Genomic DNA, 26,067 nt, shown 5'->3' with positions numbered 1-26,067 from the left:
CTGACGTAGTACGACGTCACCGCTGGCCGGTTTCCAGCATACATGTCGCAGTTGCCCAGGACTCCACACAGTGTACAGAGCAGCTCCTCCAAAACGGCTGCCTTTTAATCGCCGAAGTCAAGTGTCCCTTTTGTGGGTGCTAAGTTTCTTTCCATGTTACATTTATTGGAAAACAGAGTACTAAAAACACAAGCGAGCGGTGTTCTCCAAAAAGTGAATGGCCCGTACGGGGATCGAACCCGCGACCTTGGCGTTATTAGCACCACGCTCTAACCAACTGAGCTAACCGGCCTTGTTGGAGTGGTGATTTTGAGCGCCCGAGGCTCAGCGGCTCCAGGGGGCACGCTGTGCTGACGTTGGAAGTGGTGCCACTGCTGGGAGGTGCTCCGAGCCCGCTCTTTGCAGAGACCGCCGCGGCGGGACACGGTAAGGAGCTCTGCAGAGCACCGCGGGCGTTTAGCGGGGGGGCAAAAACTGAGAAAACGGAGATTTTTCAGATCTGGGCGGGGGAGAGGGGCGGTGGGTTTTGTTGTCCTCCTTGGCTCCTCGGGTCCGCGAGCGGCGATTACCGGCGTCACGGAGCAGCTCGACGGGGACGCTTACTGGCTTCAGTTTTCCCGTCCATTCCGCTCCGGAGCAGCTCCAGATCGTATTCCTCGCCACGACCGGGGCTCCGGCGGCAGGGGGAGGTGCAGAAGCTCCTCTCAGGCGTAAAAAGAGCAGCCTCCTCCCCGTCGGGGAATCGAACCCCGGTCTCCCGCGTGACAGGCGGGGATACTCACCACTATACTAACGAGGAACGAGATAACGCGGGATCCCATCTGCCGCACCCCAACAATCACCTATGGGGAGCACGGGGATGGGCACGGGCAGGGGGTGAGCGGAGTGGCGATACGAGGCACTTTTCCAGGTCCCAGCACAGGGTGAAGAGTGATGCGCCGCCACAGCAGCTGCTATCGCCTGGCCAGGTAGCAGGCGGGGGGCCGTGCTGAACAGAAAATGCTCACTAACAGATAACAGAGTTAATAAGAATTTTCCGCTTGTTAGCTGAAATGCTGGAATGCAGGGAGGGGGAGAGGGGCTGGCAGACAGCCTTTGGATAGATAAGGAGTAACAGGATTTGTCAGTGATTCACTTCTGTTAGTCTTGGAGAAGATGCTCTTTTGTATAAGATAAAGGACACCTGCATGATATGTATAGTTCTGCTCTTTTTAGCTAGATAAGCTTTATATAGATAGGAAGCACCTGGACCTCTGTCATTATAGACAGATAACTTTTTGTATAAAAGTTTGCCCAAAACTCTCTGAAGGCACACAGGTCTTTGAGTGATGTTAACCCACCCTGGACAAACAATATAAATCCATAGAAACAAGCCCACCTCTTGAAGATATATAAAACTTAAGAATTACCATCCCATAAATTCTTTCAAGTAGGGATCCCTAATTTTAATTAGGAAAATAACTTCTGTTGATTGTGCCCTCAGAGATAATGAGGTTTTTTTATTTTATAAAATCCTGATTCCACAGTCCAGACTAAGAAAGGGGATGGGAGTGGGTTATAATTTCAGTGGTGGTACTTGTCATTAAACACAATTTCAACATTAATTATAGTCAAAATGCAACATGCTAGTCAGGGCAACAAAGCTGGTGAGGGGTTTGGAGCACAAACCCTATGAGGAGAGGCTGAGGGAGCCTAGGGTTGCTCAACCTGGAGAAGAGGAGGCTCAAAGGAGACCTTATTGCTGTCTACAACTACCTGAAGGGAGGTTGTGGCCAGGTGGGGGTTGGTCTCTTCTCCCAGGCAACCAGCACCAGAACAAGAGGACACAGTCTCAAGCTGCACCAGGGGAGGTTTAGGCTGGAGGTCAGGAAGAAGTTCTTCACAGAAAGAGTGATTGGCCATTGGAATGTGCTGCCCAGAGAGGTGGTGGAGTCACCATCCCTGGAGGTGTTTAGGAGGAGACTTGATGGGGTGCTTGGTGCCATGGTTAGTTGATTAGATAGTATTGGATGATAGGTTGGACTTGATGATCTCAAAGGTCTTTTCCATCCTTGTTAATTCTATTCTATTCTGTGTCAGAATATGTGAGTTAATAATTTTATTTCTAGTAAACAGATCTCTGAAGTTTTGTCTTTCTACAGGATTTTTTCTTCTTTATATTTACCTTCGTGGCATGTGTATGAAATGCCACAGAGCTGTAGTTCTGTGTCAAGTTATTCTACCTGTGTCAGGCGCCAGAATAGAAGCATGACACAAGAAACTTCCTGAGTCTCTTGTGTGTCTTTCTCTCAGTCACCGTACCTGAAGGCTGGGGTGAGGCTTGGGCCCGCGGTTGTTAGCGCAGGGGCATGTGCGCTCGCTGCGGTGGGAACCTCAGGGCTCTCACAACAGACGGTCTGAAGAAAAACGCACCGCGAAGGGAAGACAGACCGGGCTCGTTTCCTAAGCCTGTGCTAAGTCCTGCTTTCTACTGTGCTAAACCCCCCTGTCCGCAGAGGAAAGTGCGAACCCTTCCCCAGCTGGAAAGCCACGCGTCAAATAAAAATGCAGAAAATAGGTCAAGTACCACTGAGCCAATGAAAACGTTGTAAAGGAGGAGGACTTCATCAAATTCCACGCCCTTGGCTTCACAAACTATCGGTGGGAGTGCCGAGTTCCTCAGTCATCTTTTCCTTTGCAAATACCACCGTCTACCATAAAATACATTAACAAAACCAGAGCGTTAGATGCAGTCTGTGATCCGACAGGCTGCGGGGGTGGAGGGCGTGCGTTCCGTCTTAGCCTCACCATGCCATGAAGCAGGATTCACTTCAAAATCCATTTGCACACTCTGAGGAAAGTAAGCAGATCGCAGGTGCCTCATCTCAGCGCCCTTCGCAACTCGAAACAGCTCGGTCACATCCAGAGCTTTGAGAGACTGCTTGCCCCACTCGTTTGGTGAAGGCACTTCCCCGCCCTTTGGGCCAGTGCCGGGCACCACTACCCGTAGCTCGCTCCTCGTTAGTATAGTGGTGAGTATCCCCGCCTGTCACGCGGGAGACCGGGGTTCGATTCCCCGACGGGGAGGCGCTGATGCTGTTTTGCTAACACGGTGCCGTCGGAGGTTTTTACCCCCCCTTAGCACGGCTCCTACTAGCCCCCTGTCGCCGGTACTCACGCTGGACAGACGCAACTGCGGCGCGTACCTGCATGCGCGGCGGTGGCGCCGGGCGCTGAGTCGCCGTGATCGTATAGTGGTCAGTACTCTGCGTTGTGGCCGCAGCAACCTCGGTTCGAATCCGAGTCACGGCAGGAACAATTTTTATGGAAAATTCCACTCCCCTCACTTTCCTCCCCGCGTCGGTGTCCGTGAGCGCCGCGACAGCGACCGGCCGTTGGTATCCCGCCCGCCTCCTCCCCGGGGGCTGCGACGCATGTGGAAGCGGCGTTATGGCGAGGCTGGAGCGCGGCCTGCGGTGCTCTGTTTTGTTTGCCCTCTGCTTCTGGGTGCGCCAGAGACACGTGCGCTACAAAAGGGTCTTTCCCACGCAAAATACCGGGGGAAAAAAAATAAACAAACTCTTCAAAAAGATACACCTGGCCCGTACGGGGATCGAACCCGCGACCTTGGCGTTATTAGCACCACGCTCTAACCAACTGAGCTAACCGGCCCCCATAACGTGCTATTCACGGCGTCAGTCAGCAGCCTATCAGCGGCTTCCTGTGCGGCCGCGCGTGGGGGCTGCACCACGTCCCTTCCCCGCCGCAACTGCCCAGCTGTGGCGGCTCGAGGCAGGGTGGCGCCGTGTCCGGGTCGCCAGGGGCGCGTGAGTAGAAAAGGCGGGAAAGAATGGCGGCCGTGAGTTGTAAAAAGCGGGGACCCAAAACACAGCACCACGCGGTAGTCGTGGCCGAGTGGTTAAGGCGATGGACTAGAAATCCATTGGGGTCACCCCGCGCAGGTTCGAATCCTGCCGACTACGTAGTTTCTTTTCCCGCTCCCGAATATCCTTCTCCCGCCGGTGCCCCTCATTCGCTCACAGTGTTTGAGGTTTTTGACTGCTTTTGGTTTGTTTTTTTTTTTTTTTCCCCTCCCCTTTCTCACATCGTAGACGCTTTCACCACTACTAAAAACGAAGACGACAGAACACCGAAGCGCTTGTCGGGATGCGCAGCTTACAGCGGGCGCTCTTAACGCCACCCACTCCCCCGCAGGGAGGGGCTGACCCCAGGAACAGGGCACTCCGGCAGCGTCCCCGCCCTTTTGGGCAGAGTGAGGCGGGGTTCACCACGGTCCGCCCGGCGCCGTGGCTTAGCTGGTTAAAGCGCCTGTCTAGTAAACAGGAGATCCTGGGTTCGAATCCCAGCGGTGCCTCTGCCCCCCAGTAGGCTCCTCACCTACTCATTTTAGAGGAGCTCGACTGCGGCTAAGGAGCCAGAGCCCGCGTCAGGCGCGGGTCTCGTGGCGGGCGCTCCTGCCAACACCGATTCTTTATACACTTTCTCTCCTCGGACCTCCTGAACCCCGAGAAACAGATCGGCTGACCAGGACAAGCTTGCAGCCGCAATTTTTGAGCCTGCTTAGTAGCTGAAGCACAGGGGGCTGGAGGTGACTCCATAAGGACCGTTTTACCCACTCCGAGCTTTCTTCCGTGTTTCTCTTCCGCGGCAGGAAACGGCACCGCGACCTGCGCTCCTCAGCAAAACGGAAGCTGAGGGAAACCAAACATCCGGGAAACGGACTGTGACTCAAAAACGTTCGGCATTGGCCCGTACGGGGATCGAACCCGCGACCTTGGCGTTATTAGCACCACGCTCTAACCAACTGAGCTAACCGGCCCCGTTGTTTTAGGGGTTTTCAGAGCCACTTATCACGGGCATAACCCGAGCGGAGAGTCCAGTAACTAAAAGAGCAGACACCAATATGTGTGCACCACGCACGTCCCTGCTCAGCTTTCTCTTCCACTTGCCGCAGTGCCTAAACGACAGCGGTAGGGCCTCGTTAAACACTGCCGTTATTGGCCGTCAAAAACAGCACCGAGAAACGCAAAGACCGAAAAACAAAACTTGTCAGGAGTGGGATTCGAACCCACGCCTCCAGGGGAGACTGCGACCTGAACGCAGCGCCTTAGACCGCTCGGCCATCCTGACTGTTGAAAACACGTCTCAGCTGGCCCAATTCGGCTGTGCCCTGCTGCCAGTCAGCCGTTGTTCACACAGCCCCTAACCCCATACCCAGCCTGTTGTACTAGCAGGCACTTTTGTGTCAACAGCAAACTTGCTGATAGTACACTCTGTTCGCACACAGCAGAGGGCGACGGAAGCAGGGAAGATGTACTACCAGTTAAAAAATCCCTGGCTACCTAGAAACACTCACCTGCACATACCCCTTCTGGTAGAAAACAAAATACAAGCCATTAATTAAGGACTTGCAGCTCATCTACTACTAAAAAATCGGGAGTCTCTTCTAGGGAAAAATAGTCTATACACTCAGAAGTTTGCACCAGTGAAACTTTACACTAACAGAAAGAAAATGGAACTGCCATCAGAAATTCAGTTTTTGTTTCATGGGAACGTAACACAAATCTACTTCCCTTCTTGAATAAGTATCTTGAGCAGGGCAGATAAATGCTTCTTCAGTTAGAACTTTTTCTGTCTAAGGAACAGAAGTGAAAGTGAAGTATTCCACCCCCCTTAATTGTGTTAATAATTCTGCAACTGTGTTATTTATACAGTTCAGTCTTCCCATAGCATTGTGCTCATTTCTTCCCCAACCTTCATGCCCATTCCACCTCACCCCTCAACCTCTGAAGCTTCCTACCTCATGCTTCTGTCTTGTCGTTTCGCTTATGCCCGTGCTATTTCTATCCTGAAGGGCAAGTTTTCTATCCAAACAGCACAAACAGAACACCAAGAAATAGCCAAATGCATTTTTAATATTTACTTAAGTGTCTTAAAACAACAACTAACAAGGCTAATAAAGTCACAATACTGAAATTAGATCATGTGTCCAAATTCCTGAAGTTGATAACTTCTGTTTCAGGAAGAGCTATTAAAAAAAGGTAGTTATTTGTTCAAAATAAAGAACCACCTTAAACCAGCAGCTCCTCGTTGAAACCTGCAGTTACTTGTAGGTATAAAAAGCACTTTCTGTTGTGTATTGCAGTTAGATGTCAAAGAGGATTTTGAGGTCAGCCAGAGTTAGCTTAGCAAAGGTCTCCCCTTTGCCTTGCAGCACCTGCTGAGCGAGAACTTTCTTCCTCTTCTGGAGCTGTAGGATCTTGTCTTCTACTGTTCCTGCACAGACAAACCTGAAAAACAACCCAAACAAACCAACACATTTCATCTCAGCTGCTGGGAAAACATGCCAGCATTATAGTAGATTTCCAGAGACTTGCCTCACTTAAAAGTTAACAGCCTATTGCATGACAGCCAAAACACACCTGTACACAGCAAACAGGTGCTCTCACATCCAGATATTGTGACAGTTAAACAATGTCCTTTCAGCCTCAGCTCTGGTCATCTGAAGCAGCATTAATTCTGTGGCAAAATCCTGCAATGATTGATAACTTATGGCCTGTACTGTACTACAAGAATTGTACACAAAGCAGTATTTTAGATTCCAGGCCCTTTGAATTTGCTGTGCAACATTTAGTGCTCACAATTACAGATGCTTTTTCTAAAAGCCAACTTTTTCACTTCTTTCAAGTGCTCCATGTGTGTTTATGTTAGTGATATTAGAAAGGTCCAGACTTGGGGAGCACAGTGAAAAACCTCCACTCAGTAAGAGAAGAGAAATGGTTTGGTGCCTGAAATGTTCTCAGGAATGAAAGGGACACTCAGCCACCACAGGCTGAAGAGCAATAAGCCACTGATAGCTATCAGGACAACAACATTCAGACAATAGACATGAAAAATCTTTCCATCTCAGTGCCCAAATGCCAATCCCACTGTTAAACCTTGTTCCTAGATTTAAGGAAAAAAGCCTCAAACCAAGGCCTTGTCTCATCAACTAAAGCCAGAGAGTAAGTTAAGCAGCAGCAGCCTCCTTTGCTGCTAAGGGAAGTCCTGACCTGTGTATCACGACATCCTTCTGTTGCCCCACTCTGTAAATGCGGTCACACGCCTGATCCTCAAGTGCGGGATTCCTGCAAGGCAATAAAAAGTAACACAACCCCCCATCAGCTTAAGGGCTTGTGTTCAGGAGTAACTGACATACTGAAGTGTTTGTGTATGACCCATTTGCCCACCTCCAGAGCATCCCATTTTCTTCCACTGTAGAACAACAAGTGTTCCTAGGTTACCTTAGGTTTCCTAGCTTGATTATCAGTGTTCACCCTGACCGTATTTCCCTTTGTCCTTGGTAGGAGTGTGCTACAACTCCACACAGTCAGCTGCATGAACCACACCACTGATCCATGTAGCCCCAAATGATCACTAGTCCTTCCTTACAGCTAAATACTCCCCTCCTGACCCAGCTGTATCAGACACAGCACACATGGAAAGAAAGCAAGCAGTGTGCCCTCTGTCTTCCAAGATGGAGCTTGCATTTCTCTTTACCAGTGCATGTCGAGGAGAAAGAGGTGGTTTCCTCCAGTCAAGTTCAGGCCAACACCTCCAGCCAGCAACGAGACCAACATTATCTTCAAAGAAAAAGATAGCTACATTAAGGAGCTTGTTTCCAGAAAATTCATCCTTGCCTTCCAGTCACAGATCCATCCTCTGAAAAGACAGTCTGTCCTGCCTCAATTATGGGAGCATCAAAGCCCAGATGAAAGCATAATAACTATGAACAATTAATTTGGATTTAGAGGTCTTTTTAGAAATCTGGCAAGATTCCTTTCCTTGACCAAAATTTCATGCTGGAAGCTATTTTGAACAAGGGCCAATACAGAGTAGCTCACCAGTATTTCAATACCACCACCCTGCCACCTCCCCTTGAACTCAACAACTTGAAAGCGGAAGTCACATGAGGTCACTTCATTGTGTATGTGTGCAAACCTGATTTCTCTTGCCCCAAACCCCATCTTCCTATCTTTCTATCAGGGTGAGAGAGGCCCTTGTCAACTTCAGCCTCATTCAGATTCAGCTGTCATCCTCTCAGAAAGCTTAGTCTGGTGAGAAGTATCTGATGTATTGAAAAACAGCAGTCAAGTCTCACAGGCTCCTTGGCAAGCAGGCAATAGACAGAAAGAAACATCTGCCAATGCAAAAGCATGAACTGGAAATGACCAACATGCTTTCCATGTTACTCTTCTGGTTGCAAACTCACATTTGAACATATCAAAGTCAGCCATCACAGCTCACAGCAGTGCTTCTCAATGTTGCCCTGCACTAACTGCATACCTGAGGCCCTTTGGGATTGTTATTGAACTCCTCTACCACGTCCATTCTTTCTTTAGGATTGACAGAGCCATCCACTGTTGCATACTTCAGCCCTAGACGCTGGAGGTGCACAGCCACAACTTTCAGCATACTCGTCCACTGAGAGACAACAACACTGCAAAGAGAGATATGGGAGTTAGACCAAGTTCTGTGTGTGTGCTGGAACAGTTTCATTATTGCAGTCTCACCCAACAGGAGGCAATGATTTAGGCACTCTTCCTCACTGCACACTGGAGCCAAGTCTCTTTCCACTTCAGAAACAGTTTCAGCTGCAGGTGCAGTGGTAGAACCTGCTGTGGAAGGCTAATACCCAAGAATCTTCGAACAAATGATCCCATAGCTTTCACCTCTATTTCTGGCTTCTACATTGTCACCTACAGAATCACAGAATTGCCAGGGTTGCAAGGCACCTCAAAGATCATCCAGTTCCAACCCCCCTGCCATGGCTAGGGACACCTCACACTAGATCACTACCAAGCACAATGCTGAGCTTTTCCTGCAAAGTGAATCAATTAAGAACACCAAACTCAGATTCCCCTGGGCCACTCACTCCCTTCACCTTGCAGATTAAACAGTCTGGGAGACAATCATTTGTTTGGCAACTCTTTGACAGAAGACAAAACCAATGTTGGTGCTGCCATTCTTACAGGGGGAATGCTTTTTGAACAAGACTTTGACAAAAAGCTTTCGACATATGGTGCAACCCTGGAGTTGCTCAAGAACAGGACTTCCCCTTCCAATCTACTCCCAGCATAGCTATGCATGTTTAACTACTTCACAGCCACACCTGTGAGTGTGTTCTACATTGGTTTGCAAAAACAAGCAGAAAATCCTGTAATAGTGCAGTCTGGTGGAGGGTAAAGACACAGAACTGGCATAGTGAGAGCCACAGGACATCAGCAACACTTAAGTCCTCTGATCAGGATATTCCTTGATCTCAAAATGTTAAAGAGTTTTAACCAGAACTTTGTTTGCCTTTTTTTTCCTGTTGTGGGGAGGAGAGGACTGGGGGGGCAGTGGTGGTGTTTGTGTTTGCAAGTATTTCTCAGCACAATCCAATTTCACCCAGGCCTGAGACTCCTCACACATTCACCTATCTTCACTATGTACTATATTTATAATTTACTTAAATTACTCTCTTGCATTTCAGATTTTGTCCCCCACAATCAGCTTTCAGCTGCAGCAGCATTGCCACTATGTTACCATACCAGGAGATTGGTATTCATTTGGTGTAAATTATTTCTCCTGCTATCAAGAGACATCTTGAGATTCTTTATCACTATGACTGAAGACAAAGACATGGTCACTAACCTTTTCTGACACTCTGAGTGACTCTGAATCGTTTTCAGTTCAGACAAGAGGTGAGCTATCTGCAAGACAAAAAACCAAGGTTAAGTCTTCTTGCTGTCATAACTCAAGTGATGCTTGGCTAGCCTTCACTAGAATAGGAAGTGACCAAAAGAAACTCTTCAATTGGAATTTCCTTTGGGCTCAGACTTTCAAGATAGTTTCATAACCATTAGTAAGAATGCTTTCACCATGGAAAACAGAAGCAGCTTATATTGCCACCTCTCCTCCTGCTGTCATCCCAGGTCTCCTGGCTCTTTCACAAGCACCATGCTCTCATGTGCATGCTTTGCTGAACTTGTCTGAATCCAATGCTACAGATTTTCACTGACAGGTTATAAGCAATCACATTCTCACTTTATTAGACTAGGTTCTCAGCTTCATTAGAAGTCTCCATCAACACCTGCTGAAACTGAAGTCTTCCCCAAAGGGGTTCCCTAGGCTATCAATAAAATCACCTGATTTTATCTGAATTGCCAACTTAGCCTAATTGGCAATTACCAAGATGTGACAACTCATTAGTAAGTTGAAAGGTCAAGTGCTGAAATCTAAGCTTCTCAAGGAAGATCACAAAAATCACAGCATGAGTACCTTGGTGCTCTCCCTGGTGGTTTCAAAGAGATCTGTTTTAAAAGCTGTGCCATTGAGGTAGACTGTTGACTTGGAATCAGAAGCCTGGAGCTCAGACAAGGTCAAAGCACTAAGTTGTTCCTCAATGGAGAGGGAAAGGCCTTCATTGTTCAAGTTAACTTGGTCCAAAGCCTGCAAACAAGCAATAAAATACAAACATGAGATCAAATTCAGTACTGATCCACATTCTGCACAATGCCTGCTGAGAACAGAGGGTTTGAAGGACACTGTTATGCAAGAAGAACAATGGAAAAACACTACTGGGTCAGCCCAACAGTCCCTTTTGCCCTTTCTTTTGCCCTAAGAAGGGGCAGAGTAGGGAAATCATGCAAGCTCAGACATTTTCTGTGGTTCAGTCTCACCAAATTCTCCCTCCCATAGCATTTCTCCCTCCCACAGGACTAAAGATGTTAGAAGATAAATCCCTGCTTGTTCCCTTAGTGTCTGCAGCTCCTTCATATGACAGAGCAAAGAACTTCTGAAAGATGTTTAATTCATGCAAAGCAGCTTCAAAGACACAAAGCTCTCCGATGCACAAGCCTCTGAAACAGGTTACAGTGGTCTTGTGCACTTTTCAAGACTAGGTTAAGATCAGGACTTGTGCCATTCAAATCATCTTTTATAAATATGAATAAAGGTATTTCCAGAGACACAGCTGGCACACAGGTCATGCTGGGGAACCTTGCACTGTGAAGTGTGTGGTTTACGTTCCAAGAGGTTTAACAGATGGCCAGAGTCCTAAAAATGGCTCAATTCATACAGCTCCAGCTGAGAGATGCAAGGGTGTTACAAAGTCTGTTAAATTACACACACACTTTTAAGAACTGCCACAAGAAAGAACCCCACACCACTACCAGCCAAGGCAGTTACCACTTTCAGCAAGGAGAGATGGCAGCAGCACTGACGGAGCCTCAACAGGATGGACAAGACGTGGACAGTGCTGGAGACCTGGGAGGCACTTTGGGAGCCTGCTAGAATTTCCTTTTGGCTGAGGCCAAACTCTTGTGCAACTGCCAAGGAAGGAAGACAAAATGTGAAGAGCTCTTGGAGGCATCTCCAAGCACTGCCCACTTTCATCAAAACAAGACAGGCCCCAATAGGCAAGCAAATACCTAATTTAGCATAGGAAACCATCAAATCTTCAATAAAATACCCCAAACCAGGCAACAACCACAACTCAGGAGTCCCACACCTTACACTAATACTGACATCTCTTCTCCAAGCAATTAGATCTTTATTTCAGAAAGGAATTTTATACCCAGGAAGGTTAAGGGATTTGCCCAGACTTTTAGAATGCTGTGGCAGAATTCTTCCTAACATTAGGGGAGCATTTTCCAGGTCTGTTTCCCCTCCTTAAACTGTGCACTTAAAAGTAACTTCTGCAAATATTTTCAGGGAAGGGGTGCTCAAACCTCTCTCAAATGGGTTACCACCAGCACACTCTCTGCTTTCATTTTTCTGCTCTTGTCTCTTTAGGTAGGATTGTAGTGTTGACCTGGGAAAACAAGAAAAAGGCTGTGGGATTTACAGCTGGAAAAAAGGCTGGAGGTACCTGAGCTTAACAAGCAAGCTGATGATGCATTAAGGTATGGAAGATTTCATTAAACTTTTCATCACAAAATTCTCACAAAACACCCCAGCTCTGTTTAATTTCAGTAGGGTCAAAATCAGGATCCACTTTGGAAAACACACCAGGAACCAAGTCTACTTATTGGAATACCTGGAGAATAACAGGGGCCAGGGCTCAACAGATAGGAGTGTTCATAACAGAAGGACATCTTTAAACGTGCATTTAAAAGGAAGGCAGACTCTCTACAGCAACACTGTGGAAGGAGATCCTAACAGAACATCAAGTTCCACTGGCTTGTGTTACAGCCATCTGGAGAGGCCAGCATCATTTCTGATTAATTTCTGTATAAAGATCACTGAGCAAAGATGATCATACTCTCCTTTGCAGGTGCTGGCACATACAATTATAGAACTGTTGAGGTTGCAAGAAACCTTTGAGATCATGACCAACTGCTTGCCTAGAGCTCACAACCCCACCATTACTGCTAAGCTACCATTAAACCATCATTACTTAAGAATCACTCTTGCAACTCCATGGAATGTGCTGCCCAGGGAGGTGGTGGAGTCACCATCACTGAAGTGTTTAAAGAGACTGGATGGAGTGCTTGGTGCCGTGGTTTAGTTGATTAGATGGTGTTGGGTGATAGGTTGGACTTGATGATCTTGGGAGTCTTTTCTGACCTGGTTAATTCTGTATTCCATGTCTTTGGAGTTTGGAAATCAGATTAGAAAACAAAGCTCATACATGGCATGAGCACATGGGAGAAAAGAAATGAGTTTTACCATGTTTGACAGGTTGTCAGAAAGTAAAGAAATCAACAGGAATTTGCCCCAAAGCCCTTTCAAATGGATGTCTCTGTTTTTCTCTTATCAGTAAGAAAGCAAGCCACAAAATGCCCTATAGCCACATTCATACCTGGATCTTGCAAAGAGCACATTGTACACAGACTGCTCCTCTGCTGAAAGTTTTAACTGATGCAACTGTGTGCTGCGCTGGGGTAGAGGTACCTGAAGTGAAAATACACAAACCCAGTTGTATCCAATGCAAAAACCTTATGCAGAAACATGAATATCAGCATTCCAAATTTAACTCAGTATTCTGAGTCTCAGAAGGTAGCTATTTATTCATCTGTTATTTGTATTAATACAATTAGGACACAACACAGGTACTCTAAGTAACCTGGTTCACACTTGAGATACAAATCTTTATTCCCAATCATCCTACCACAAAAGGCAAGAGTAATTAAGTATGGGCTGCTGCAGAACTACTGTGGAGGGATTCATTTATTGCCCTGTAGAAGCAGCTTCACAGTTCCAGATTCAGAATCAGACAGTACACCAAAACACCACCTTTTAAAGGCTTACAGACACACCACTGACCTAATGCTCAGCTTAAGCCTCTTTGTAAAGTCGAAATGTAATGCAGAAAGCCAATGCCCCAGCAGGCACCAGATACACTGGATACAAAGCACCTTTGATTCTCAGGGATGTAAGCTAGCTTGTGGACCTAGGCTAAGGCTAACTTTCCACTAAGTGAACATCTAGTTGCATACTCAACATTCTTGCCTGCATAACTAAAAGGTTTAATTATTCTGTACATTTCTGCTTTCTGGATAAGCCACCAAAGCATCCCACGGGCTCCTCCTGCTCAAAGAGTGCAGCACACAAGAAAACCCACTCATTAACAAATTCACCCATGTAAATACCTAACTGGCTGGTGCAAGCAAAACAGAATGATTGTCCAGTTGTGGAGGATGCAGCTCTTACCAAGGGCTTGCCAGATGAATCCAGCTGGTCCTTAGTTCTCCGTAGCAAGAGGCTCCTGGTTAACAGGCGCAGCCTCTCTCCTCCTTTCTTTGTGTTGTTATCTACCTGGTACTTCCACACCTTGTACTCATCAAAAGGAGAGCAACGTAGAAACCTACAACAGGCAAGAAGGAGACTTCTTACCAAGCAGAGCTCTTCAATTGCTCTTGAATGACCAGAACAACCAAATTCTTTGCTATCCAAACCAAACCATTTCCAAATGCTGTCGCTGCTGGGAGCAGTAAAACACTTCCAGTGTTCCAGTGTTGATAACTTGCTTGCTCAAAATCCTACCATCACTAACAGAGTGAAAGCTCCTTTCTGATTCTGTACCCATCACTTCCTGTTAGATCATGCCAACTCAATCACCAGCACACCAAGGGCACTTGCCATTTGTTATTTCAAAATCCCATAGCCCTTACTTGAAAATTAATTTAAATGACCCAGAATTAATTTTGAGTCCAAGGTGTCTCTGGTTCTCCAGCATCCTACATCATCTTTTCCCCCATGGCAATGAGAGGCAGAGTTCAACCTATCATTTGTTTAGAGAAGCTGAAGTTTCCACCTTTTCCTGCAATGCCTTTGTAGCACAATACTCTTTGAAAAGGTCCTCCCAGACCACCCTGGGAGGAGGAACAAGGATTATTGTGCAAGTCTTCTGTTTGTTAAAATTGGGTGTGTGGAAATAGAGTGGTTTCCTGGGGTCTGCCCAGGGCAGCAGTGGCATCACCATCCCTGGTGCATCACACGTGCACCTGCTGCTTAGGGACACAGTTTAGTGTTGACCCTGCAGTGCTGGGTCATGGGTTGCACTGGGTGATCTTTGAGGTCTCTTCCAAACTGATATATTCTGTCATATCTTAACTGTCCTCTGTGGAAGCAGAACAGCTTCCACACATGGTCAGCCTTTTGCAGTGCCTCAGCTGAAGCCTTTGCAATCCAGTGTCTGAAGCGTTAATGCAACTGGTCACACTACCCCACATATCCTAGGAGCCTCTCAAACTTAGAAACAGCTTCAGCACTTATCAAGGAGTTGTTACTGGAATTAAGAGCCCTGTCCATGTGTTCATGTGCAGCCAGCTCACCTTAGGAGAGAGTACATGTCCAGTAAGTTGTTCTGAATTGGTGTCCCACTGACAGCCCATCTGGCACTGGCTCTCAGTTTGCACACAGCTATGGAGGTCTGAACCTTTGGGTTTTTAATGTTGTGAGCTTCATCCAGTATGATTCGAGCCCAAGCTACCCTGAGCAGAGGGGAACAGGGAGATGACCCACTCTGAAAGAAAAAGCAGAGCAATAACCTTGAGACTGCTTAACCCTAAGCAGAGTAATCACTTCTGAGGTATAACTCAGAGTAACAGTAATAACCTTACCAGACTCTCTAATGAGCCTCAGGCAAATTTTTTTCCCTGTAAAAAACCAGCTGCAGGCTGGGAACAGAGTGGCTGGGGAACAGCCAGGTGAAAAGGGACCTGGGGGTACTGGTTGACAGATATGAACATGAGCCAGCAGTGTGCCCAGATGGCCAAGAAGGCTAACAGCATCCTGGCCAGTATCAGGAATAGTGTGGCCAACAAGAGCAGGGAAGTCATTCTGCCCTGTAATCAGCACTGGTTAGGCCACACCTTGGTGCTATGGTTTAGTTGATTACATGATGTTGGGTGATAGGTTGGACTTGATGATCTTGAAGGTCTCTTCCAACCTGGTTAATTCTGTATTCAAAGACATAATGGCTTGTAATGCCTTGAAACAAAATACTAAGGCAACCCTCTATCAACAACATGGCTTCTCACCTCCACATCATGGTCCTCAGCAGGGACTTCCCCCTCCCCTTTGCTCGTGGGAACCTCCTTGCAGACAAGGCTGTAGGTTGTGACAACAACATCATATCCAGTGAGCCTGCAGAAAGGGAAAGTAGTGATCAGGAGCAAGAACAAATAAGGAATTTTGCAAGGCAGACATAATGCATGCTGAAGGTCCCAGAACAACACAGTTCTAGGAGAGCTAAAATGCAGAGTTTTACAGAAAACTGAGCTTCAGAGCAGTCAAACAGGAAGGACACATTGTCCCCATTTTATGGATACTGAATGTCAACAAAGTAAGCTCAAGAAGGTACTAAAAGCCAGTGGCATGGAATGCACACCATGCAAGATGAACACTGCTTAAAATCTGGCACCTAGAAATACTCAGCAGGGTCTAAAGTGGTGCAGAAAACTTTTTACTCATTTTTTTTTAATCTATACCTACAAAAGTCAAATACAACCACAAAGAACAAGCAAGGAAATGGCCACTGACAATCTCTGCAAGAAAGAAATGGCATTGAGAATAAGGCACCTTTTTATTTTCCCCATCAGGATCAGCTTGCACCAGAACCACCCAGCATGGGTACAGGCCATAACGATTTTGCTACCTTGAGAGCAGACAGCAGCTTGACCTTCTCTATCTTCCATATTCCCACATTTCACAGTATCACAGTATGACTAAGGTTGGAAGAGACCTCGAGGATCATTGAGTCCAACCTATCAACACAGACCCCATGACTAGACCATGGCACCAAGTGCCACGTCCAATCCCCTCTTGAACACCTCCAGGGACGGTGACTCCACCACCTCCCTGGGCAGCACATTCCAATGACGAATGACTCGCTTGGTGAAGAATTTCCTTCTCACCTCCAGCCTAAACCTCCCCTGGCACAGCTTGAGACTGTGTCCTCTTGTTCTGGTGTTGGTTGCCTGGGAGAAGAGACCAACCCCTTCCTGGCTACAGCCACCTTTCAGGTAGTTGTAGAGGGCAATGAGGCCTCCCCTGAGCCTCCTCTTCTCCAGGCTAAACAACCCCAGCTCCCTCAGCTTCTCCTCACAGGGCTGTGCTCAAGGCCTCTCCCCAGCCTTGTTGCCCTTCTCTGGACACGTTCAAGTGTTTTGATGTCCTTCTTAAACTGAGGGCCCCAGAACTGGACACAGGACTCAAGGTGTGGCCTAACCAGTGCAGAGTCCAGGGGCACAATGACCTCCCTGCTCCTGCTGGCCACACTATTCCTAATGCAGGCCAGGATGCCATTGGCCCTTTTGGCCACCTGGGCACACTGCTGGCTCATATTCAGGCAGCTGTCAATCAGCACCCCCAGGTCCCTCTCTGTTTGGGAGCTCTCAGCCACTCCGACCCCAGCCTGTAGCTCTGCATGGGGTTGCCATAGCCAAAGTGCAGCACTCGGCACTTGGACTTGCTGAATGCCATCCCATTGGACTCTGCCCATCTGTCCAGTCTGTCGAGGTCCCTCTGAACCCTCAGGTTCTTCCATCGTTCTACAGCCACTGAATTTCAACTCTGATTTACACACTCTCTTGCCAAGCAGTATTTGACTTTCTTTGGTCATGCTTATGGTCTAGCACTTACACTTCTGCACGTTTATCTCTGTTTGACCCATGGTACAAATAGACCCTCAGTTTGCCACGGCCTACATGTCTGTCAATCTCTTTCTTCCAGTGATGGATCAAGGTTGCAGGACAAATGATTAAAGTGCTACAGGAAGGGATGACAGTGGACTCTGCAGGGAAATATCACAGACAGATTTCAATACCTTCACATTAGCTGACAATCAAGACAAAGGTTTTGGCAATTCAAAACAATTAACAGGCCCATGTTTCCTCTGAGCACAGTTAGTGAAGTGGACATCTCTGCATTGCATTCTTGGAGACTGTTAATTCTGGGTGGGAAAGACTCCAATTACACACCAACACATCACTTCATCTCTGCTCATAGAGTTAGGCTATGTATTTGTGTGCCTTCTTTGGATAAGATGAAAGCTTAGAATTCAGGACCTAACCCTGATCTCTAAGAGTTTGGTACCATATAATTCTTCTTCCCTGTTCTAGAAGACTGAAGTGTTACCATTTGGTACCACAGAGGAATGAACAAGCAGACAGACAGAACATTTGGCAAGACAGGCAAAAGTAGTCCAACCAGTTCCATAAGGATGGAAACAGTAACAGGCTGGGGGGACAGCAAAAAATAATAACTCTTAACATCTCCTATCCATATGGACCAGACAAAAGTAATCTTATGGGGGGAGAAAAAGAGAGTGCATATGAGAAAAATCAGCTACAGGGAGGTGATTAGTAACTAATTCAAGTCCTTATGCTATGAAAACTATGCATATATTTGCATATGTTGGAAAAAAAAAACACAAAGCTTTTTTCACAACACCAAATGTTGGCTTTAACTGGTTCAGGAAACTAATCTCTACAAAATATAACCCCCCAAACAATATGAAGTCATCATAGAACCAGTCAGGGTTGGAAAGGGACCACAAGGATCATCTAGTTCCACCCCCTTGGGCAGGGACACCTCACACTAGATCAGCCTGGCCAGAGCCTCATCCAGCCTGGGCTTAAACACCTCCAGGGACGGGGCCTCAACCACCTCCCTGGACAACCCATTCCAGGGCTTCACCACTCTCATGGTGAAGAACTTCTTCCTTACATCCAGTCTGAATCTCCCCACCTGCAGCTTCATTCCATTCCCCCTAGTCCTATCACTACCTGAGATCCTGAGAAGTCCCTCCCTAGTGGGGAGTTGGGAAATAAAAACAATGAGTTGGGAAATCCTGTACATCCAACAGAAGGACAAATGACGAATAGAATAGACTAGACTAGACCAGACCAGACCAGACCAAAGAGAAAGGCTTTCCAAGGGAATTGCAGTGAACTTTAAGCCTAATGGAGTTTTCCTGCACAAGGAAAGTGAGCACAGATAGAGTCTGTTCCATGAGGCCTTAATCTAGAATGCTTTAGGCATTTCAAATGTCACTGCATGGTGATGTATGTGCTGTAGGACAGAAACATGTCTGTACCATATTTGGATAGCCATATTTCTAATGTCTCCTTTTTTTCCTCTGTCTTCAGCTGCTTCTGGGCCAGAATGAGAGCAATCATTGTCAGAGTCTTCCCCAAGCCCATGTCATCCGCTGGAAAAGAGACAGAGAGAAGTTGCCATGGCCTGCAGAAATCTAGCTCAGATCTACGCTGATGTAAAGAGTGCAACAGAAACAGCCAGGAGGCAAAAGCACACATATGACCATTTCAGGCTGACTTAGTCATGGGTGAATAGCTGTAATTGATCAAAAGGGCACAGAAAAGCAAGCCCCTCCAACGTGTCAACACAACAACAGCTATTCATCTGCAGGTAAGTTACAGGCCAAATTGTTGCTGCCATAAATATGTTCCCCAAACCCCACTTTGCTGCTCACCCAGAATTCCTCCACACGGCCTCTGATTCTCTCTCCAGAGCAGCCACGCGAGCGCCTGCCTTTGGTGCAGCAGCAGTGGAACCTGGGGGCGAGACAGAAGACTTGAAGGAAACATCTTGCAAAGTTGACTCTCCTGCCTCTTACAGTTAACTGGCCTACTACAGTTTGTATGTTCATAGAATGGTTTGGGTTGGAAGGGACCTTAAAGACCATCTAGATCCAATCCCCCTGCCATGTACTGGGTTACCTCCCACTAGACCAGACTGCTTAAAGCCTCATCCAACCTGGCCTTGGACACCTCCAGGGAGGGGGCATCCACAACCTCCCTGGGCAATCTGTTCTGGTGTCTAACCATCCTCACTGTAAAGAATTTCTAACATCCAGACCAAATCTACCCTCCTCATGCTTCAATCCATTCCCTCTCATTCTGCCACTACAAGCCCTTTGTAAAAAGTCCCTTCTCCAGGCTAAAGAGCCCCAACTCTTACAGCCAGTTCCCATAGGAGAGCTGCTCCAACCCTCTGATCATCTTTGTGGCCTTCTCTGGACCTGTTCCAGCAGTTCCATGTCCTTCTTGTGCTGGGGGGCACCAGAACTGGACACAGCACTGCAGGTGGGTTCTCACAAGAGCAGAGTGGCAGAATCACCTTCCTCATCCTGCTGGTCACACTTCTTTTGATGCAGCCCAGGACATGCTTGCCTTCTGGGCTGCAAGCAACCATTGCTGGCTCATGTCAAGTTTTTCCACCAACTGATACTCCCAAGTTCTTTTCCAGTGTTACTGAAAGGAGTTTACCTCCCTGTTATTTTCCTACACAGTCACAGATACTCAAGAGAAGCAACTCCTGCAGAGAGGTTAGCAGTACCACAGATCAGCCTTGCATGTGCTTCATGCCCAAACCAACTGAGCACCTCACACCACTCCAAGAACATGTAAAGGTGGCATGGTTCAGATGGAAAACCCACCCAAGTGAGCCCTGCTCACAACAGGCATCATTGTCTTGGAGAGGGATTGAGAATGCTTCTCCTTTTCTCAAGAAGTCTTAAAAGAACTCTTAGAAGACATAACAAGGGACTACATTCTGTCATCACAGGACATTTCATGGCCTTTCTCCTCACTGAAAGGGTTCTGAGAGGATGTGACAACATATACACATGAACACATGGCCTTGTAGAGGTACATGCCTCCCAACATGTTGCACATAACCTCAGCTGTGTGTTCTGCCCTGCCTGATAGCTGCTTTTTGGCAGATCAGAACAGATGGAGTCTGTGGGCTTCCATGAACTTAAACATCTGCAATATTTTATCAAAACACTGTTTATTACAGCTCACTGAGAGACCAAACCAGAAGAAGAGAATAAGAAGCTTCTCAGACTGTTCCTCACTAGACACTTGCCTCTGTTCTCACACTCACATACAAATGGTTGTGGGTTTGTTGCTTTTGCTGAGGCACTGCTACTAAATATTCTGAAGCACTGAATATTCTGAAGGCATCACAACAAGAGGGTAGAATGTCAGTGTTAGCCATGTGAACTACTCTCATGCAGGGAAAGCAATCCTTTCAAGATGAAACCTGCAAAGCACTTCAAAGTGTGAAAGGACAGGATGCTCTAGGGTACCACCCAGAGGTTAACACTTGATTCATCAGCGTGACATCCTCCATCCCTGCCAACTCACCTTCAATCCAGAGGGATCTTCAGCTGCTGTCTGCTCAGTTGGACAGGACTCCAGGGATTTGTGAAGGTGATTAATAGCCTCACTTATGGCACTGTGCACAGCCTTGATTCGGTCTACTGTCATTCTTCCTCCATATAGATTCTGTGCACCACACTGCACTGGAAAGATACACAAGATGAATTTCCAACACTGATGTTCAAGCAGGTCTTTCATCACAGATGGATTTCAGTAGTTACAGATGCCTGGTGGGGTTCTACACAGCTCAGACTAATGAAAAAAGGTTTACTGCTCTCAGGCATATTGACACACTGCAGGATTATTTCACAAAGCTCTCCCTAGTGCTCTCTTTAATGAAAAGTCTTTTTGTACTCACTTCCAAAACTGTGGCCATAATATTCACTGGAACCCAGAGTACCAGCAGCAGAGGGGTGGCTGTGTGAGCCTGAAGAGGTGCTTGCTGTAGGATCCTGGAGTGGCAGAGGTGCAGTCAGCTTTGTACCCCCTGGCCTGCCAAACAGGTTAGGCAAAGATTCCTCGTGACAGATGCTTCTTGTGCCACCCTCCCCTTAAGAAGAAAAGAATCACAGGTTGAAAAGGTTGCACAATGGACCTCAGAGCCTTTCATGCCAGGCCAGAGAAGGGCCTTCATTTTTCCAAGTCTGCTTGAAAACATATTCCCACATAGCTGTATCTATGTGACAAACAACAACAGCAGGGTAGCAGGTTAGCACAGCACCCCAGCCACCGCAACTACTAACATGCATGCCCTGAGCCTGCTCCTACGTGACAAGCAACACAGTTCAACCCAGACCTGCATGAGTAGTTTATACCAACACAGGGAATTTTGCACCTGAGATCACAGTGCAAACACAAGGACAATTCTGCACACTCTTCCCAGAGGATTTATTCCTTTTAAAGACAACGTTTTGGTGTCAAAACCTATCAAAACATCCAAGAACAAATGGGCCAAGAATTAGTGAGCTTTTCTCTCCTTCATGGAAAGGTCTTCCTTGCTTAAAACCAGATATGGTTTAAAACATTTGGAGTGCTTGTTGTGTGGTTTGGGAATTAACTGCTTCCTTGTTAGAGATCTTGTTTCCAGAGCTGTCAGACTGAATCTTGTCATCACTGTAATCGATGCCATGATCACAAGAGTAACTCTCCTGTTGAGGTGATCATACACGTAACTACAACACACCTCTCTACCACAGGTGATTCACACTAGTTAATAGATGTAGGAAATCATTTCACAGGAATGGCAGAGCAAAAGCTGCTTATCTTTATCTGCTACCTGAAACATTAAGTGACAGCACCCAAACCAGGCATAAGCAGCCTAGTTGCATACAGCAAAAAGGAAGTTCACACTTCACTGGCAAGTTCTCAGAGAGACACCTGCCTCAATCATGCAGCCAAAGCTGGAAACAGAACTAATAGTCCTAACCATGACAGGAAACACTTTAGGGCAGCCACATTTCAGAGCTAACATTTGAGTTGTCCATACCCTCCCAGAAGCATACTTAGCAACCAACTTTTGTTATCTTCAGTCAATCCCAACAGACTACTTTCATACTGAACACACAGCCATCAGACAAACCTTACAGAGGGCACATACAATACGTAAGGTTGTGCTATTTTTCCTCAACATTAACAACTACACTAAGACAAACTGTTTTGCAAAGTTCTAGGGTGGAAAAAACCCAAACCAAACAAACCATAACAAATTACCTCCACCCTTCTCAGTAGCATCTGCTGTCGAAATGTTCAGAGCATCAAGCGCAGCTTCCAAATCCTGCACTTGCTTTAATAACCGTTCCCCTTTATCTGGCAGCCTCTGTAGGTTCACTGTAGCCAAGGTACTCTGCAAAAGGAAGAAAGAAAAAAATGAATTCAAACCCTGAGTGTGCTTACCAAGCTCTCTGCCAGCAGAGAGCCACCAGGTCAGAAGTTTAAACACACTCATGCCACAGCAATTCTGATCCTGTTCTGCAGTTTCTGAAAGCATTTCAGTGCCACTCATTGTGAGTAACAGTCTCTTAGGAAAAAGCAAACCAGCCATCAGGGTACTCAAAAAGAGATGGAAGGATGCAGGGCCTTCCCTTTTTTATGAAACAGGATGAAGAGCTAGTCTTGGACAATCTCATGAGTTCTCAATGTACCTAATGTTCAGCCTACTTGCACATTTCTTTCCATGACTTGTAAAGGTCCCTTCCAACCTTGGTGATACTGTGATACTGTCCAGGGGAAGTTTATCCTCACCTCGAGCCTAAGTTCTTCACTGAGAGAGTCATTTGTCATTGGAATGTGCTGCCCAGGGAGGTGGTGGAGTCACCATCCCTGGAGGTGTTCAAGAGGAGACTGGACGTGGCACTTGGTGCCATGGTCTAGTCATGAGGTCTGTGGTGACAGGTTGGACTCGATGATCCTCAAGGTCTCTTTCAACCTTAGTGATACTGTGATACTGTAATTTTGAGGTTCCATTTGGAACTCTAGGCAAATGGGGGATTTATAACAAAAAACCCCAAAACACTAACACAGTTATTAACAATTATTTTAAAAGCAAGCAGGCAGATAATTTATTTCATCTTAGCATAAGCACTTATGGTTAGATCACTCTCACACCATGAGGCCAAGAGAGACCATTAGAAAGAGGCATGCTAATTAGAAAGGTTCAGCTGGCTGTGCACTGCTCCATCTTACACAGATGACTGCATGGGTAAAAGACAGACACAACCTCAGGCAGGTCAAACCTGAGCACCCTCAAACGCAGAAGGTTGTATTACCTTAGGAGCAATTGTCTCATATGTGGCTAAACAGCTAGCCTCTGCCTATGCTGAATTCCTTCCCATACCTCATCTTCCCACACCACCTAAATATTTTGAGGTCCTGCCAGGATGGGATGCCATATTCTGGTGCCTGTCACAAATAAGGGAAGTCACTCTCAACACAGAACAACATAACAGTCTAATAGGTGCAATAAATTACCTTCTTCTGTTTCAGCTGGACTAGAAGATGGCTGTGAACAGCTTTAGGATCCTGGGGGCCTCCCACACGATGCAATGGTGCAGGTCCTGGCAAAGACATCCCCTGCATACTCTTTCCTGTTCTTTCTGAAGGAATCTCTCTTGATTGCAAACCCCCAGCTGAGTTCTCAGGTTGACTTTTAGCTGAAGAGTCACTGACAGAGATTTTATCAGCAGGCTGTCCCAGCTGTGCCCTGATTTGTGTCACTGCCTCTGCTCCTCCCTTCAGGGCAGCATGCTGCAATACCAACTGTGGTACTGCTGGGGAAATGGCATCTTCTTCAGACAGCAGTTTCTTTTCTGCATTCTTCTGACCAGCATGTTCTTTCTCTCTGGTTTCTTTATCCCCATCGCTTTTTAAACCTCTCTCTCCAAGCCGCTCTTCCTCTGGAGGGTTGCCACTTGTACTTTGCTTTCCAAGACCTGGTGGAAAGAGTTTTGATCTTGCTCCTGGCTCTTTCTCCCAGTGTTCAGAAGACTTCCTGCATTCCCTGCTATTGTTGTGGAGTTTCTGTTCCTCATAAAGTGTGTTTTTCCCTTTGCAAGCCTCAGAATGACTAAGTTTAGATTCTTCCACTGTGCTCTCCTTAAAGTCTGGATCACTCTTTCCCATGGACTGCTTCTTTTCCCATTTCAAGCCTTCCAGAGGTTCTTTCCCTTTGGAAGGATCAGAAGTTGATTTCTTTTCTTTACATGACACCAGCACACTTTCTTTCTCTGCTTTTACTTCCTTTGCTTTACTTTCCTCTCCATTTCCTTGCTTATTTAGTTTCCAGAATGATGGTTCACAGTTCTTGTCTATCACTTTGAATGGATTTCTTTGGCCACTGGGATTGCAGGGAAGTGCTGTGTTGGGCTGAGATCCCAAGGTTTTTGACACTTTGGTAGCTTTTGGATCCTGCAGTATGTATGAATAAATGCAGTGTACAAATTATTAAAGCCTGCCAACTATACATACTCTTCTCAAGCAAGACTTCATTTCCTGCAAGCACCATCTTTCCCATCATGTTAACAGGAGCAGGATACACACTGTACAAGGAAAACAAAACTGCTGATTTCCTACTTTCCATTCCCATGGGACTTTTTTTGAAACCCAAGTTCCCACTGCATCAACCTTAAGAGAAGATTGACAGAAATCAAACCCAAGCTTCTTTCAAGAATAGATAACAGTGATTACTTGACACAATTTTGGATTAAAACAAGTCTCGTCTGGAGGACAGCAGGCTGATAGCTTTTCAGCTAGAAAATACAAACTGCTCCACTATGTAGTCTCTAAGACAATTACAGTAGAAAGAGTTAAAAGTCATGCTAGAATAAGTTAATACTTATCATATGAGTATAAATGAAACATTCATACCTGCCATGGGACACTTCCACACCATTTCTTCCCATTCACCTTACTCTTAAGGCATCGGTAAAACAATCTACCAAAGAATAAAACAAGACTTGAACTGCAGGAATCAGTAAAGGAACTCTGATCATTCTCCACTTTGAGGAACTTACTGGTATTCATCTCTGTCCTGCAGCTGAACCAGGACTTGCAACTCCACTATGCATCCCTCATGAATCAAGCAGTGAGAAGCAGGAATACTGAAAACAGGAAAAAGACAAAGAATAGTGACAAGAAAGGCTGCTCCATGAACAGCAACAGCAAAAACCATTACTTGCGACAAATTACTGGGTCAATCTTTGCCAAGACTACACCTCTAAGAAATCAGAACTATGCGACTTCTGACATAGCACTGGACTACCTTCAGAAGAGCAGTGTGTGTCCCTTACCAGAGCTGCAGAAGGCCCTCCCACCCCACAGCCCCGCACCTACCGCGCCGGTAGCACGAAGTCACAGACCGCTGGGCCCTGCGCTCCGCACACGTAGAAGCTCTTCCCCTGGTTGGGACCATCGCGGACACCTGTCTTCAGGAAGCAGAGGGACCCTGATAGGCAGAAAAGAGGGGAACAAGTCAGACCGAGACAGAGATCGGGACCGAGACCCTGAAGGTCAGAAAAGAGGGGAACGAGGTAGACCGGGACCTCCACAGCCGACCAGCCCTCACCGTGCTTCTTGCACGGCACAGCCTCCATCGCTGAGTAGCAACAGCCACACCCACTTTTGAAATTGGCCAATCCTACGCAGCGTTTGGGCTTGCCCAATCACAACAGGGCAAGGCGGGGGGGGGTACAACAAATCGCTCCTGCGCCCTGAATTCCCAACTGCCCGCCCCCAGCTCCGCGCGGGTGGTTCTCGAGCGCCGCGAGAAAGGGCGGGAAGAGGAAGCGGAGCGGCCATTGGCTGGCGCACGCTATGGGGGGCGTGGCCCTAGCGAAGAGAGCGTGGTTTCTCCTGTGGTCCATCCGCCGCTGCCGCGCTCCGCCCAGCCCTAAGGCGATGCCCGGTCTCGGGGCAC

At 46.9% G+C, this 26,067-nt stretch overlaps 1 protein-coding gene, 1 long non-coding RNA gene and 9 other non-coding genes across 12 annotated transcripts; 5 read left to right on the top strand and 6 right to left on the bottom strand.

The window, feature by feature from the left end:
• Nucleotides 1-41: 41 nt before the first annotated feature.
• Nucleotides 42-19,115, top strand: LOC137452319 (uncharacterized). 2 transcript variants are annotated; one of them, XR_010990038.1, is made up of 4 exons: nt 42-426; nt 11,818-11,927; nt 18,621-18,900; nt 19,003-19,115. It is a non-coding gene; the product is annotated as an uncharacterized lncRNA (long non-coding RNA). The 2 variants fall into 2 exon arrangements; XR_010990037.1 differs by lacking the exon at nt 42-426 and adding an exon at nt 8,446-9,725.
• On the bottom strand, nt 219-292 carry TRNAI-AAU (transfer RNA isoleucine (anticodon AAU)). Its single transcript has one exon. It is a non-coding gene; the product is annotated as a tRNA-Ile (tRNA).
• TRNAD-GUC (transfer RNA aspartic acid (anticodon GUC)) lies at nt 728-799 on the bottom strand. Its single transcript has one exon. It is a non-coding gene; the product is annotated as a tRNA-Asp (tRNA).
• On the top strand, nt 2,995-3,066 carry TRNAD-GUC (transfer RNA aspartic acid (anticodon GUC)). Its single transcript has one exon. It is a non-coding gene; the product is annotated as a tRNA-Asp (tRNA).
• On the top strand, nt 3,220-3,291 carry TRNAH-GUG (transfer RNA histidin (anticodon GUG)). The gene has a single exon. It is a non-coding gene; the product is annotated as a tRNA-His (tRNA).
• Nucleotides 3,578-3,651, bottom strand: TRNAI-AAU (transfer RNA isoleucine (anticodon AAU)). Its single transcript has one exon. It is a non-coding gene; the product is annotated as a tRNA-Ile (tRNA).
• On the top strand, nt 3,881-3,962 carry TRNAS-AGA (transfer RNA serine (anticodon AGA)). Its single transcript has one exon. It is a non-coding gene; the product is annotated as a tRNA-Ser (tRNA).
• On the top strand, nt 4,281-4,354 carry TRNAT-AGU (transfer RNA threonine (anticodon AGU)). Its single transcript has one exon. It is a non-coding gene; the product is annotated as a tRNA-Thr (tRNA).
• Nucleotides 4,746-4,819, bottom strand: TRNAI-AAU (transfer RNA isoleucine (anticodon AAU)). The gene has a single exon. It is a non-coding gene; the product is annotated as a tRNA-Ile (tRNA).
• On the bottom strand, nt 5,048-5,130 carry TRNAL-CAG (transfer RNA leucine (anticodon CAG)). Its single transcript has one exon. It is a non-coding gene; the product is annotated as a tRNA-Leu (tRNA).
• Nucleotides 5,903-25,759, bottom strand: TTF2 (transcription termination factor 2). The gene is made up of 23 exons (XM_068160651.1): nt 25,717-25,759; nt 25,485-25,596; nt 25,166-25,252; nt 25,020-25,086; nt 23,625-24,560; nt 22,368-22,500; nt 21,016-21,207; nt 20,643-20,800; nt 18,965-19,046; nt 18,569-18,682; nt 17,113-17,263; nt 15,510-15,615; nt 14,802-14,992; nt 13,678-13,831; nt 12,827-12,918; nt 11,754-11,836; nt 11,212-11,351; nt 10,303-10,473; nt 9,676-9,734; nt 8,326-8,479; nt 7,540-7,622; nt 7,053-7,127; nt 5,903-6,290 (listed from the first exon to the last, which is right to left on the bottom strand). The coding sequence occupies exons 1-23, from the start codon at nt 25,742-25,744 to the stop codon at nt 6,146-6,148; spliced, it is 3,513 nt and encodes a 1,170-aa protein (XP_068016752.1). The 5' UTR covers nt 25,745-25,759; the 3' UTR covers nt 5,903-6,145.
• Nucleotides 25,760-26,067: the final 308 nt, after the last annotated feature.

The sequence above is a fragment of the Melanerpes formicivorus genome, unplaced genomic scaffold, assembly GCF_026170545.1.
Source record: "Melanerpes formicivorus ecotype bairdi unplaced genomic scaffold, bMelFor1.0.p_v2 SCAF_51, whole genome shotgun sequence".
Classification (NCBI taxonomy): domain Eukaryota; kingdom Metazoa; phylum Chordata; class Aves; order Piciformes; family Picidae; genus Melanerpes; species Melanerpes formicivorus.
The sequence above is the reverse complement of the archived record's forward strand: the minus strand, read 5'-3'. Positions and strand labels throughout refer to the sequence as shown.

Excerpts from the sequence above, each read along its gene's own strand:
- TTF2 (XM_068160651.1), bottom strand. The coding sequence starts at position 25,744 with ATGGAGGCTGTGCCGTGCAAGAAGCACG. Across the intron at positions 18,683-18,964 it reads GCCGTGTGGAGGAATTCTGG|CGGATGACATGGGCTTGGGG; the intron begins GTGAGCAGCAAA and ends TCTCTTTTCCAG. Across the intron at positions 9,735-10,302 it reads CCACCAGGGAGAGCACCAAG|ATAGCTCACCTCTTGTCTGA; the intron begins GTACTCATGCTG and ends TTTGTCTTGCAG.